Raw genomic sequence first — 13738 nt, 5'->3', positions numbered from 1 at the left:
AGAAAATTTTTGATCAATATCCCTGATGAACAGCGATGCAAAAATCAGTAAAATACTGTTAAACCGAATCCAGCAGCACTTCAAAAAACTTATCCACCATGATCAAGCAGTGGAACCAGCAAGGCTGGTTCAACGTACTCAGATCAATAAATGTAATGCAGCATATACACAGAACCAAAAACAAAAACCACATGATTATCTCAATAGATGCAGAAAAGGCCTTTGACAAAATTCAACAGCCTTCATGCTAAAAACTTTCCATAAATTCGGTATTGATGGAACGTATCTCAGAATAACGAGAGCTATGTATGACAAACCCACAGCCAGTATCATACTGAATGGGTAAAAACTGGAAGCATTCCCTTTGAAAACTGGCACAAGACAGGGATGCCCTCTCTCACCACTGCTATTCAACATAGTGTTGGAATTTCTGGCCAGGGCAATCAGGCGGGAGAAAGAAATAAAGGGTGTTTAATTAGGAAAAGAGGAAGTCAAATTGTCCCTGTTTGCAGATGACATGATTGTTTAGAAAACCCCATCGTCTCATCCCAAAATCTCCTTAAGCTGATAAGCAACTTCAGCAAAGTCTCAGGATACAAAATCAATGTGCAGAAATCACAAGCGTTCTTATACACCAGCAACAGACAAACAGAGAGCCAAATCATGAGTGAACTTCCATTCACAGTTGCTTCAAAGAGAATAAAATACCTAGAATCCAACTTATAAAGGAAGTGAAGGACCTCTTCAAGGAGAGCTACAAACCACTGCTTAATGAAATAAAAGAGGACACAAATAAATGGAAGAACATTCCATGCTCATGGATGGGAAGAATCGATATTGTGAAAATGGCCGTAGTGCTCAAAGTAATTTGTAGATTCAGTGCCATTCCCATTAAGCTACCAATGACTTTCTTCACAGAATTGGAAAAAAGCTACTTTAAAGTTCATATGGAACCCACAAGGAGCCCTCATTGCCATAACAATCTTAAGCCAAAAGAAAAAGCTGGAGGCATCATGCTACCTGACTTCAAACTATACTACAAGGCTACAGTAACCAAAACAGCATGATACTTTTACCAAAATGGAGATATAGACCTATGGAACAAAAGAGAGCCCTCAGAAAAAATACCACACATCTGCAACCATCTGATCTTTGAGAAACCTGACAAAAACAAGAAATGGGGAAAGGATTCCCTATTTAGTAAATGGTGCTGGGAAAACTGACTAGCCATAAATAGAAAGCTGAAGCTGGATCCCTTCCTTACACCTTATGTGAAAATTAATTCAGAATGGATTAGAAACTTAAATGTTAGACCTGAAACCATAAAAAACCTAGAAGAAAACCTAGGCAATATCATTCAGGACATAGGCATGGGCAAGGACTTCATGACTGAAACACCAAAAGCAATGGCAACAAAAGCCAGAATTGACAAATGGGATCTAATTAAACTAAAGAGCTTCCGCACAGCAAAAGAAACTACCATCAGAGTGAACAGGCAACCTACAGGATGGGAGAAAATTTTTGCAATGTACTTATCTGACAAAGGGCTAATATCCAGCATCGGCAAAGAACTCAAACACATTTACAAGAAAAAAACAACCCCATCACAAAGTAGGCGAATGATATGAATGGACCCTTCTCCAAACAAGACATTTATGCAGCCAACAGACACATGAAAAAATGCTCATCATCACTCGCCAACAGAGAAATGCAAATCAAAACCACAATGAGATACCATCTCACACCAGTTAGAATGGCGATCATTAAAAAGTCAGGAAACAACAGGTGCTAGAGAGGATGTGGAGAAATAGGAACACTTTTACACTGTTGATGGGAATGTAAACTAGTTCAACCATTGTGGAAGACCATGTGGCGATTTCTCAGGGATCTAGAACTAGAAATATCATTTGTCCCAGTCATCCCGTTACTGGGTATATACCCACAGGATTTTAAATCATGCTGCTATAATGACACATGCACACGTATGTTTATTGCGGCAATGTTCACAAATAGCAAAGATTTGGAAACAACCCAAATGTCCATCAGTGACAGACTGAATTAAGAAAAAGTGGCACATATACACCATGGAATACTATGCAGCCATAAAAAAGGATGCGTTCATGTCCTTTGTGGGGACATGGATGCAGCTGGAAACCATCATTCTCAGCAAACTATCGCAAGAACAGAAAACCAAACACCGCATGTTCTTATTCATAGGTGGGAGTTGAACAATGAGAATACTTGGACACAGGAAGGGGAACATCACACACCGGTGTCTGCCGTGGGGTTGGGGGAAGGGGAGTAATAGCATTAGGAGATATACCTAATGTAAATGATGAGTTAATGGGTGCAGTACACCAACATGACTCATGTATACATATGTAACAAACCTGTACATTGTGCACATGTACCCTAGAACTTAAAGTTTAATAAAAAATTTTAAAAATAAGAAAAATAAATTAGGGTTGACTGTTGCTGTTAGTATCTTGCTGATTTTGGACTCTTGCTGTTTTTACAAACCTGTAATGACACATCCATCATTATACATGTTTCACTGCCCTAAAAATCTTCTGTGATATGCCTGTTTATCCCTTCCACCCACTAAATACGTGGTAACCACTGATTCTTTTTGTTTTTTTGAGAGGGAGTCGGAGTCTTGCTCTATTGCCCAGACTGGAGTGCAAGTGGTGTGATCTCGGCTCACTGCCAACTCTGCCTCCCGGGTTCACGCCATTCTCCTGCCTCAGCCTCCTGAGTAGCTGGGACTATAGGCACCTGTCACTGCACCTGGCTAATTTTTTGTATTTTTAGTAGAGACGGGATTTCATCATGTTAGCCAGGCTGATCTCGATCTCCTGACCTCGTAATCCGTCCACCTTGGCCTCCCAAAGTGCTGCGATTACAGGTGTGAGCCACGGCGCCTGGCCCACCGATTTGTTTACTGTCTCCATAGTTTTGCCTTTTCCAAAATGTCATATGGTTGGAATCATGTAGTATGTATCCTTTTCAGATTGACTTCTTTACTTAATAATATGTATTTAAGGTTCCTTCATGCCTTTTTAAGGCTTTCAAGCTAATTTTAATGCCAAATAATATTTCATTGTGAGGATGTGCATAGTTTATTCATTTACTTAGTGAGAACATCTTGGTTGCTTCCAAGGTTTGGCAGTTATGAATAAAACTGCTATAAACATCTGTGGACATTAGTTTTAAGTTCATTTGGGTTAATGCTAAGTAATGTGATCACTGGTAATGGTGTGGATTGATTGTAGTTTATGAATTCTGTCATCCTCATTTTATTTTAAAGTAATTTCTTCTTTTTAATTGACAGGATTGCCTTTGAGGTTGTTTTAAAAGTTTTTGAGTTGTACAGCACTTGATTATTTTGCTGCATTGTGAAAGGACCTCTCCAGCAATGATTACTTCAGAATTACCAGTGTTACAGTAAGTATTGTAATTTTCTTTCTTTTTTATTTTTTAAGGAAAATTTTGGGCCACATATTTCTTTATGAAAATGCTATCTTTGATGAGACATTTCAAATATGTTCTTTGATATTGGGACAATATGTTTGCAGTCTAAGTGGTAGTAGCATGTGTAATTACCATATCCATTCATAGCTTTTCCTATTGAACTGTCAACGTGTTTTCTGATAGTCAACAAAATAATGTTAATGTCCTATCTCAGGAGTCAGCAGACTGTGGCCCATGGGCCAAATCTGGCATGTTGTCTCTTTTTGCAAAATAAAATTTTGGATGAGAGCCGCACTCATTCCTTTACATACTGTTTATGACTACTTTGTATTACAAGTTGTGACAGTGGTAGTATTGTCAGGAAAGCCTAAAATATTTAGTCTGACCATTTACAAAAAATAGTTTGGTGTCCCCATTTTTATACCCTCCCTTTCCGCCCCCCCCCCCCCCCCCCCGCTTGCTTCTAGCTCCTTTATTATGATTCTTTCTTTTTCCTTAGATTGAAATTGTTGAGGTGTTCTGGCTACCAGAATAAGTCTAAGGGATATACCAGTTGACATTTTTGATGGCATCCCATTAGATTTGTTGGAGTTATAGGAAAGATTTAGAATTGGAACTTATTTTTTATTTTCTTTTGAGATGGAATTTCCCACTGTTGCCCGTGCTGGAGCGCAGTGGTGCGATCTCGGCTCACTGCTACCTCCACCTTCCAGGTTCAAGCGATTCTCCTGCCTTATCCTCCTGAGTGAGTGGGATTACAGGCACGTGCCCCCATGCCCGGCTAATTTTTGTATTTTTAGTAGAGACGAGGTTTCACTATGTTGGCCAGGCTATTCTTGAACTCCTGACCTCAGATGGTCTGCCCGCCTCAGCCTCCCAAAGTGCCGGAATTACATGCATGAGTCAGTGTGACTGGCCAGATTTAGAATTGGGACTATTTTGGGAAATATGATCGCAGGAATGGCAGATATTATTCCTTTCATAGCTTTTATCATGATGCAAATTGGGTATCTGCATACTTTGTTTCTGTATGATAGCAATGGTTTAGATACAATAAAAGTGATGAGCACTTTAAGCAGTTATTTATATATATTATGGCTGCTCAATTCATTTACTTACCTTATTTTCAAGAGAGAACCTCTGTTTGATCTCTTGGTCTTCTTTTTTCCCTTGCAACGTTGTAAGACAAAAAGCTATCCATATTTCTTTAAACTGCTTGAAAAACCGTCAATACTGTCCTCCTGTCCTTTCCGCGACATATGGGAGATAAAATTTATTTCTGCCTACTTATTTCTTTTTTACCCCTGAACCTGAGCTTGATATCTTTTATATATATATACACACACACACACACACACACACACATATACATATATTAATATGGTGTAAATACCATATTTATATGATATTTAAGTTTGGAGTTCCCCCTATAGTATTTTCTTTCTTTTCTTTGTACTTACGCACTTCTGCCCTTAACCTGGCCAAGCCACTATCTATTTAAGTCTTAGCTCAGGTCTTATGCCTCCAGCAAAGTACTTAATGTAACATTTTATAACCGTCTCTTTTTTTTTTCTGACCCATCTCCTAAACTGCATTGTGTGCCTTATTTTTGTATGTCCTGCTGCTAGGACACTATTGGGTATTAGTCAGGCCTTTAATAGCTCTTTGATAAAATATGAAATAGAGGTCATATTTAAATTGAAGTTGTATCACATGAGTTTGTATTAACATTATGATATCTAATGTATCATGCTTTGTAAGTGAATTTTTTTCAGAAAAATGTAAATCTGTAATATGTTTGTGGGTACTGGACAGTGGTGATCTGGGAGCTGGGTAAATGAGCTCTGGTTTAGATCTGTCAGCCAAAGACAGTACTCTTCATTAAACTGAGATGTCCAATTTTGGTTTTTAACATGTAGACACTATAAAGACCATTCTAGTGCTTACCCTTATTATTTCTTGGCTTACTTAGATATTATAATTGCTGATGGATTTGTCACCTTAGTGCTGTTTACTGTTAAGCATTGTCAAAACATTATCATTTACTACATTTTTATATTCCTGGAAATATACTAGGTTCTGGGTAGATACAACATGTAGAAAAGACTTAGTTCTTTTTGCCATGAAGCTTGTAAAGATAGATATAAATAAAATAATCACAAATACATAGTTCTGAACTATCATTGGTACTGTGAAGGAAAAGTAGGTATTATGAGAATTTTAATACATGCCTTTGTTTAGTCTAGTTTTCTGAGGAAGAGACAGTTGAACTGAGGTCTGTAGTGGGGTTTAGGGGAAGAAGAAGGGAGACCAGATGAGATTATGCCATGCAAGGACCCTGAGATATGTTTGAAGGCCTGAAATAAAGCCTCCCCCCACTGTCCCTGGCCTTTTTTTTTCTCCAGCACTGGGGATGTAGAGTAACATGAGATAAACTGTGAGTAGGGAGGAACAATATCATATCGTTACCTGTTAAGTCATGTTCAGAATTAGGTTTTTTTCTCTTCACTATGTGTATTATTCCATGTTCACACTGCTATAAAGAACTACCAGGAACTGGGTAATTTATAAAGATAAGAGGTTTAGTTGAGTCATGACATGGCTGGGGAGGCCTCAGGAAACTTAAAATCATGGCGAAAGGTAAAGGGGAAGCAAACACTTTCTTCACAACACAGCAGGGGAGAGAGAAGGGAAGTGGAAGGAAGTGCCACACTTTTGAACCTTCAGATCTCATGAGAACTTACTATCACAAGAACAGCATAGAGGAAACTGCTCCCGTGATCCAGTCACCTCCTAGCAGGTCCCCCCTTGACAGGTGGGGATTACAATTCGAGATGAGATTTTGGTGAGGACACACAGCCAAACCATATCAGCATGATAGAGATATAATAAGATACATACTTAGAAAATTACTTAGTGTAGTATAATATTAGATGGGAAAGGCCAACACTAGAAACAAGGACACCTATCAGGAGAAGGATGTTGTAGTATCTAGGGAAAAGATGATAACTTAAACGAGTTACCCTGGAGATAGAGAGAGTTAGACAGAATTTAGAGAGTTGTAGGGAGCAAAATCATTTTTTAAATAAGATTTGATGTTATTCTTCCATGCTCTTAATTTATGTCTGGTAGTGTTACAAATGTGAACATTAGCCATTTGTAGGAGTTTTGAAGAGCAGTTGGTCAAAGTTTGAATTTCCATACCCCTTGACGTGTCATTTTCACTGCATATGTCCTAGAGAGAAACTTGATTGTGTAATAAGATTTATTTATGTACAAGAACAGTCATTTCAGCCCTGTTTGTAATAGTGGAAAACTAGAGACAAACTAAGTGCTCATTGATCGGGAAGCAGTTAAATAAGTTCTGTGCATATTATGGAGTGCCATTCAGCAATCTAATGTATTTATATGGAAGATTCGCACGTATTTAACACTTAAAAAATGAAATATTGGTATTTATATTTTGAGAGAGAGCGATAGAGACAGAGAGATGCAAAAGCCTAAATATTTATGGAAGTGTCAAACTATTAACAGTGGTATTCTGCAGATGAGATTCAGATAGGATGAGATAAAGTGAAACTTTTCCTTGTATTCTTGTATCTTTTCTATTGCTCGAAATTTTTTTTTCAAAAGCCTAGAATTTATTTTCATATGTCTTAATAATTAAACATACACATACTAATACGTAACAGTGCATTAGCTGTTGGTTGGCAGTAGTTCTCACTGTTTAAGGTGACTGCAATTGGAAGCATTATTAAACAAATTGTACTTTTCTGACTCTTGGTAGGGGTATCAATACCTATACTGCTGAAGAATAGGTTAGTTTCACTAATAGGTCTCTTATTATATTCTAGAACCAACCTTCTCCTGTAGTTGCCTGGAGACTTATAAGCATCAAAAGCACTTGGAGATTTTGTCCACACAAGATAAATAAAAAACGTAATATTTGCACTGTATCTTAACATGAAAATAGAAAATTCAGGTTTATCTTGAGATCTATCTAACTGGACTCTGCCAGTTACTAAGTATGCAACTGTGGACAACTTTATCAGGTTTTCAGATCTTTCATTTCCTCATTCAAAAAATCAGGAACATAACTTGCTTCTTACAAGGTTTTTGTGCATATGTATTCTAGATAACATATGTAAACTGACACACAGTCTATACTGAACATAGCCTGTTCAGATTGTAGTGAGAAAAAGCAATATGATTTATTGTTTTTAGTAGAGACAAATAAGATTGACAGGATCCAGGTTGGCAAATACTGCTAGGGGTTCAGATGCGTCTTTTAAATAAAATGTTGAAACATAGCCACACCCATTAATTTGCATATTGCCTGTGGCTGCATTTATGGTATGTCACCAGGGTTGGGTAGTAGCTATAGAGAACTTAAGACCTATAAGCCTAAAATATATACAGTATGATTTTGTGTTTTTTTTGCGTGTGTGTGTGTGTGTGTGTGTGTGTGTGTGTTTTTGAAATGTAGTCTCACTATGTTGCTCAGGCTGGAGTGCAGTGGTTTGATCTTGGCTTGGCCAACCTGTGCCTCCTGGGTTCAAGCGATTCTCCTGCCTCAGTGTCCCAAGTAACTGGGACTACAGGTGCACACCACCATGCCCGGATAATTTCTGTAGTTTTGGTAGAGACAGGGTTTCACTATGTTGGCCAGATAGGTCTCAAACTCCTGACGTTATAATCTGCCCACCTTGGCCTCCTAAAGTGCTAGGATTACAGGTGTGAGCCACCAGGCCCGGCTGTATGGTTCTTTATGAAAAAGCTTGCTGACCCTGGACATCATTTACAATATTATTTATAGTTTTTTGTTGTTGTTTTGTTTGTTTGTTTTTGAGACAGAGTTCTACTCTGTTGCCCAGGCTGGAGTGCAGTGGTGCTATCTCTGCTCACTGCAACCTCCACCTCCCAGGTTCAAGCGATTCTCATGCCTCAGCCTCCAAAAGTGTTGGGATTACAGGCGTGAACCACTGTGTCCGGTCTTATTTACGGTTTTAAATACCAGATTAACTTTAAAGATTTGTAAGTGGTGGAGTAACATGATAACTTTGAAGATTTACAAGTGGGTAAGTAATATGATGTGAGAGTGTTACTGGCAGTGGTGTGTAGAATGGCTTGAATAAGCAGAAGTAGGGAGATAAATTGAGATCATATAATGCGGAGTGGTGATTGTGGTAGTAATCCTGGAAAGAGTGAGAAACAAATTATATTGTGCTGAGAAGGATGGCTGAGGTAGGATTATATTAGCAGGAGGCACAAGAAGACTGATATCATTCTATCAATTCGAATTTATAGACAGGATAATGGTGACAATAAATTTGTATAGTAACTTAAATCTTATGCATAACTAAAATCAGTTAATTAATTGTATCTCTCTGAGTAGAAAGCCAGAAGTAAGTCAGGATTGGACTTAATTTTAGATGTGGCATTTGGTGAATTTGAGGTGGCATTCAGGTAAGCATGTCACGCATGCAGGATAAAAATCTTGAGTCAGAGATCTGGAATGTGGTCAGGTGTACTGATAAGGTGTTGAAGTCATTTGCATAGAAGGTACATGTTAACTGGATGCAATCTCCAAGGTAGTGTAATATAAATGGAGAAGAGCAGACCTAACAGTTGAGCTTTAAGAAAGAGGGAATGAGCCTAAAAGAGCATTTGGTGAAGGAGATTGAGAAATAGTAGATTGTGAGTTGGACTTACCATTTGCTATATACTTTTCCTACTCTTTACAATTTTATGCAGTAACGTAGAATTTAGTGAAGAGATTCTTGTTCATGCTGTCTAAACCTTTTCAATGCTGTGTTGAAGTCAGCTTGTATTGGCGTGTGAGAGTCAAATATTAAATTTTCAGGAATTTTGCAAGCTAGCTAAACACAACATATCTGTTTTAAAAAGTTAACTTATATAAGCTTAAATTAAATGTCATATGAAAAATAAAAATACTAAATATTCAAAACTCATCACTTCCTAAGTATTTCATGTTATTATTTATGCTCTTGAAGTTGTTATTTAAACCTATTGTATCTTTGTGGTAGAAATATGTTTTAATGCTGTGCTACTGTTTATCACTTCCTACCTCACTTTGGTTATACCACTTTGGGCATTTGAAATTGGCTATGGTAGGAATATATACACCATGAAAATCAGCAAATGATAAAAATCAACGCTTAATTTATTGTTTTGTTGATTATGGACTTAAGAAAGTGGTAGAGAAATTGTTAACAATGCAGATTCAACTTAAAGGTATATCGGATGGTCTATACCCATTACAATACCAATAACAAAAAATTGAGGAAGCATTTTTCCTCAGCTGTTATCTGAGTCAGCAGAGAAGTTGCTCACACCATTGACTAATGAGGGAAGTTTCAACAAATGTCTTTATCATTTTACTTGCATCCTACTCATTAAAGTGAGCAAAAATAGAAACCACCGTTCATGTTAAAATTCCTATTCATTCATCAGTTGCAGCTGTAGGTTAGATTCCAGTGTAAGAGTTGGGCAAAAATTATCTTTAAAATTATTTTGTGAGAATCAGTTGGTTATGTGGAATTTACAATAAAGAATTTACAATAAAGTATTTTGTGTTTTATTGTTTGTAAATTATGTGCTAAGTATCCTTTATGTCTTTTTTGTTTTGTTTTGTTTTTATTCAGAGTATCGCCCTGTCACCCAGGCTGGAGTGCAGTGGCATAATCTCAGCTCACTGCAACCTCCGTGGGTTCAAGTGATTCCCCTGCCTCAGCCTCCTGAGTAGATGGGATTACAGGCACGCGTCACCACGCCTGGCTAATTTTTGTATTTTTAGTACTAATGTGGTTTTGCTATGTTGGCCAGGCTGGTCCCAAATTCCTGATCTCAGGTGATCCATCCGCCTCAGCTTCCCAAAGTGCTGAGATTATAGGCATGAGCCACTGTGCCCGGCCATATGTCTTAATACTTATAACTTAGGTGTTTGTATTTTTTTTTTTTTTAAGAGCCAGTGGCTAAACATTAACTGGCACAACACTGACCTTCATGACTTTATAAGATAAATAAAAATCTTCCTAAGCCTTCATATTTTTATACTAAAGAATTAGTCTTTTGCAATTATATTTTGCATTTATTTTTGTATAGCAGCTATCATTTCCACAGTTATTTCTTCCTCTTCATTTCCCTCTTTAGTTGGGGGATTCATTTCACTCACTCTCATGTGAAATTAGGAAGGGAGGGTAACATTTTTAGTTTGCTAAAGAGTTTTTTTGAATGTAGAAGTATAAACCACTTCTAATCAGCTATACAGCAGGAGGTAAGGAAGGTGGTGAAACAGAAATGCATTATACTTACTAATTTGTTCACTAAAATAATATAATAACATTTTCTAGGGATTCAACTAATGAAACTACTGCCCATTCCGATGCTGGCAGCGAACTTGAAGAAACAGAGGTCAAAGGAAAAAGAAAAAGGGGTCGTCCTGGCCGGCCTCCAGTATGTATTATGCTTGTCTTCTTTATTCCTTTAATAGTGACCGTGTTAATGAGTTTATATGAGTTGTTAATTCTAGTGCTAGTATGGCTAATACTTAAAAAAAAAATTTGGTAACACAACAGAGATTGGAAACTTTGTTTCACATAAATTGTCTTGGCAGTGATCAGGAAAAGGAAACGATTGTCCTATGATTTTGTTGCCCTCCTTCTCTTTGTAAATAAATGGTAGTCCATGTAAAGGCATAGAGAAGGTCACTAACAATGAATGAGGTTTAGTTAGTTAAGACTTCATGCTTTTCGAATGCAACTCTGATTCCTTATGAGCTCCCAAGTACTATTTTGGAGTTTGGGGCCAGTCTCAGAGTATATTCTCATTTATAACCTGATTGGGAAGTTTAGAAGAGCTCTAGATAATCCTACTTTGAGAGATAGCTTAATGTATTGTAAGAGCATCAGTCATAATTTAAGCGTGCATAAACCCTCTAGAAGATACTTTTATCTACTTGTCAAGGGTTTAAGGGTTATACTGTTCTACGTTTTCTTTTATGATGTGATTTACTGTTAGTAATTTTTTTTTCTATTTTATGAAAGTTCTTCTAATGGAAACTCTCAGCCTTCTTTTAATAGGAGAACATCATATAATGAACCTCCCGTATAGCCATTACCCAGCTTTAGCAGTTATCAAATCATGGCCAATCTTGTTTCATTTCTTCACCCATCCTCCTTTTTTTCCATCCTGTTATTTTTAAGGTCATTCTAGACATCATTCCATCTGTAAATATTTTAGTGTGTATTGTTAAAAATAAGGGCCTGTTCCCCCCCACCCCCCGCCCCGAGATGGAGTCTCACTCTATTGCCCAGGCTGGAGTGCAATGGCACGATCTTGGCTCACCACAACCTCCACCTCCTGGGTTCAGTGATTCTCCCGCCTCAGCCTCCTGAGTAGCTGGGATTATAGGCGCCCACCACCACGCCTGGCTAATATTTTCTATTTGTTTTTTAGTAGAGATGGAGTTTCATCATGTTGGCCAGGCTGGTCTTGAACTGACCTCAGGTTATCCACCTACCTGAGCCTCCCAAAGTGCTAGGATTACAGATGTGGGCCACCGCACCTGGCCCCCTCTTTTTTTTTTTTTTTTTTTTACACTACCACAATATCATTTTGAAGTCCCAATATAAAATAGCCAGTTTTATAGTTTGTAATCATCTTATGAACATTTAAAATCTAATTTGGTGGTTAGAGTCATGACACAGGAATGATCCACCCTGTGCAATTGATGTTTATGTTGCTTAACCAGTTATTGTCTATGTCTTTTATAGTGAGTTATACAACAAGACTGATTTTTTGATATAGTTGAGTCATTTTTCCCTCGTTTGCCAGAATTTTTAATTAATTACTCCTCCAGGCCAACCTTAAAGTAAAAAAAGATGAAAGACTTCTTGTATTTTGCTATACACTTGCTTTTATCCTCTACTTTTATTTAAAGGAAAAACATAATGGGGGAAGACATGCAGTATAGTAACTTTTTGTATTCATTTGTAGAAGTATTTGGTGGTACAGTGTTCCTTACAAACATATTTTGGGAAAAGTGAAAGAATTTTGCACTTGGAAACTGGCAACTATTCTAGCTCCTGTTACTACCATGTGATTTTTCTGAGACTATAGGCAAGTTTCATTGCTATCCTGAAAATCTCAGGTTGTAACTGTAAAATTGGAAATAAGACTAGACTTGCTTAAAGGTAGGAGAATGAATTGCCCACATGATTGCTTACTTGAATTTGTTCTCCCCCACTTGAAATTCTTTGCTTACATGATTCAGATTAAGTACTGTCTCCTTGAAGAAACTTTTTTATTTTTCCTAAAAAGAATTTACCACCCCATTCAGGAGGCTATTGTATTATTCCTTAGAACCTATTTAAGTTTTATGTGTGTACAGCTGAATCCTTGTAATGTTGTGCCTTTTTTTTTTTTTTGAGACAGAATCTCACTCTTGTCGCCCAGGCTGTAGTGCAGTGGCGTGATCTCGGCTCACTGCCACCTCTGCCTCCTGGGTTCATGGAATTCTCCTGCCTCAGCCTCCTGAATAGCTGGGACTACAGGCATGCGCCACCATGCCCAGCTAATTTTTTGTATTTTTTAGTAGAGACCAGGTTTCACCAATGTTGTGCTTTTTTGATGAAGTCTGTGTACCCAAATGCTTAATCCTTTTGTGGCAGGAAATACTTGATGTTTGCTGAAGTTACTACTACACAATAAGTAAATAGTGCATGTTCATGCCATATTTACAGTATTGAAAAAATGTCAACCAGTATAAAAAAGTAGCATTCTAGAAACTTTTTATTTATATTTCAGTCTATACATTTACACAAATTAGTTCACATGGCTATCGGTACTTCCCCCTAAGTCAGTCAGGTCCGTTTCTTGATTATGCAAACAATGTAACATAATACAACTTCCTGAATTTCTACTTAGAACTTTGTTTTGACTTTTTGTGTTATTTAATCCTCACACTAGTGTTATGAAATAGATCTTAGATGCAATTTACGGAGGAGAATATGAAGTTAAAAAGTGGTAATTTGCACTTTAGGAGGGCAAGGCGGGCGGATCATGAGGGTCAGAAGATCGAGACCATCCTGGCTAACACGGCGAAACCCTGTCTCTACTAAAAATACAAAAATTAACTGGGTGTGGTGGTGGGCGCCACAGCTTCTCGGGAGGCTGAGACAGGAGAATGGCGTGAACCCGGGAGGTCGAGCTTGCAGTGAGCTGAGATTGTGCTGCTGCACTCCCT

General features: G+C 37.7%; 1 protein-coding gene across 2 annotated transcripts in view; it reads left to right on the top strand.

Moving 5' to 3' along the window:
- STAG1 (stromal antigen 1) overlaps positions 1 to 13738 on the top strand; it is a 404632-nt gene that overhangs the window by 113843 nt on the left and 277051 nt on the right. For both annotated transcript variants that reach the window (XM_023187905.1, XM_023187904.2), the window contains exons 2-3: positions 3332 to 3444; positions 10845 to 10947. In XM_023187905.1, the coding sequence (XP_023043673.1) occupies positions 3416 to 3444; positions 10845 to 10947 (132 nt within the window). In that variant the 5' untranslated portion in view covers positions 3332 to 3415. The remainder of the gene's footprint in view (positions 1 to 3331; positions 3445 to 10844; positions 10948 to 13738) is intronic.

The sequence above is a fragment of the Piliocolobus tephrosceles genome, chromosome 2 (assembly GCF_002776525.5).
Source record: "Piliocolobus tephrosceles isolate RC106 chromosome 2, ASM277652v3, whole genome shotgun sequence".
Lineage (NCBI taxonomy): Eukaryota > Metazoa > Chordata > Mammalia > Primates > Cercopithecidae > Piliocolobus > Piliocolobus tephrosceles.
The sequence above is the reverse complement of the archived record's forward strand: the minus strand, read 5'-3'. Positions and strand labels throughout refer to the sequence as shown.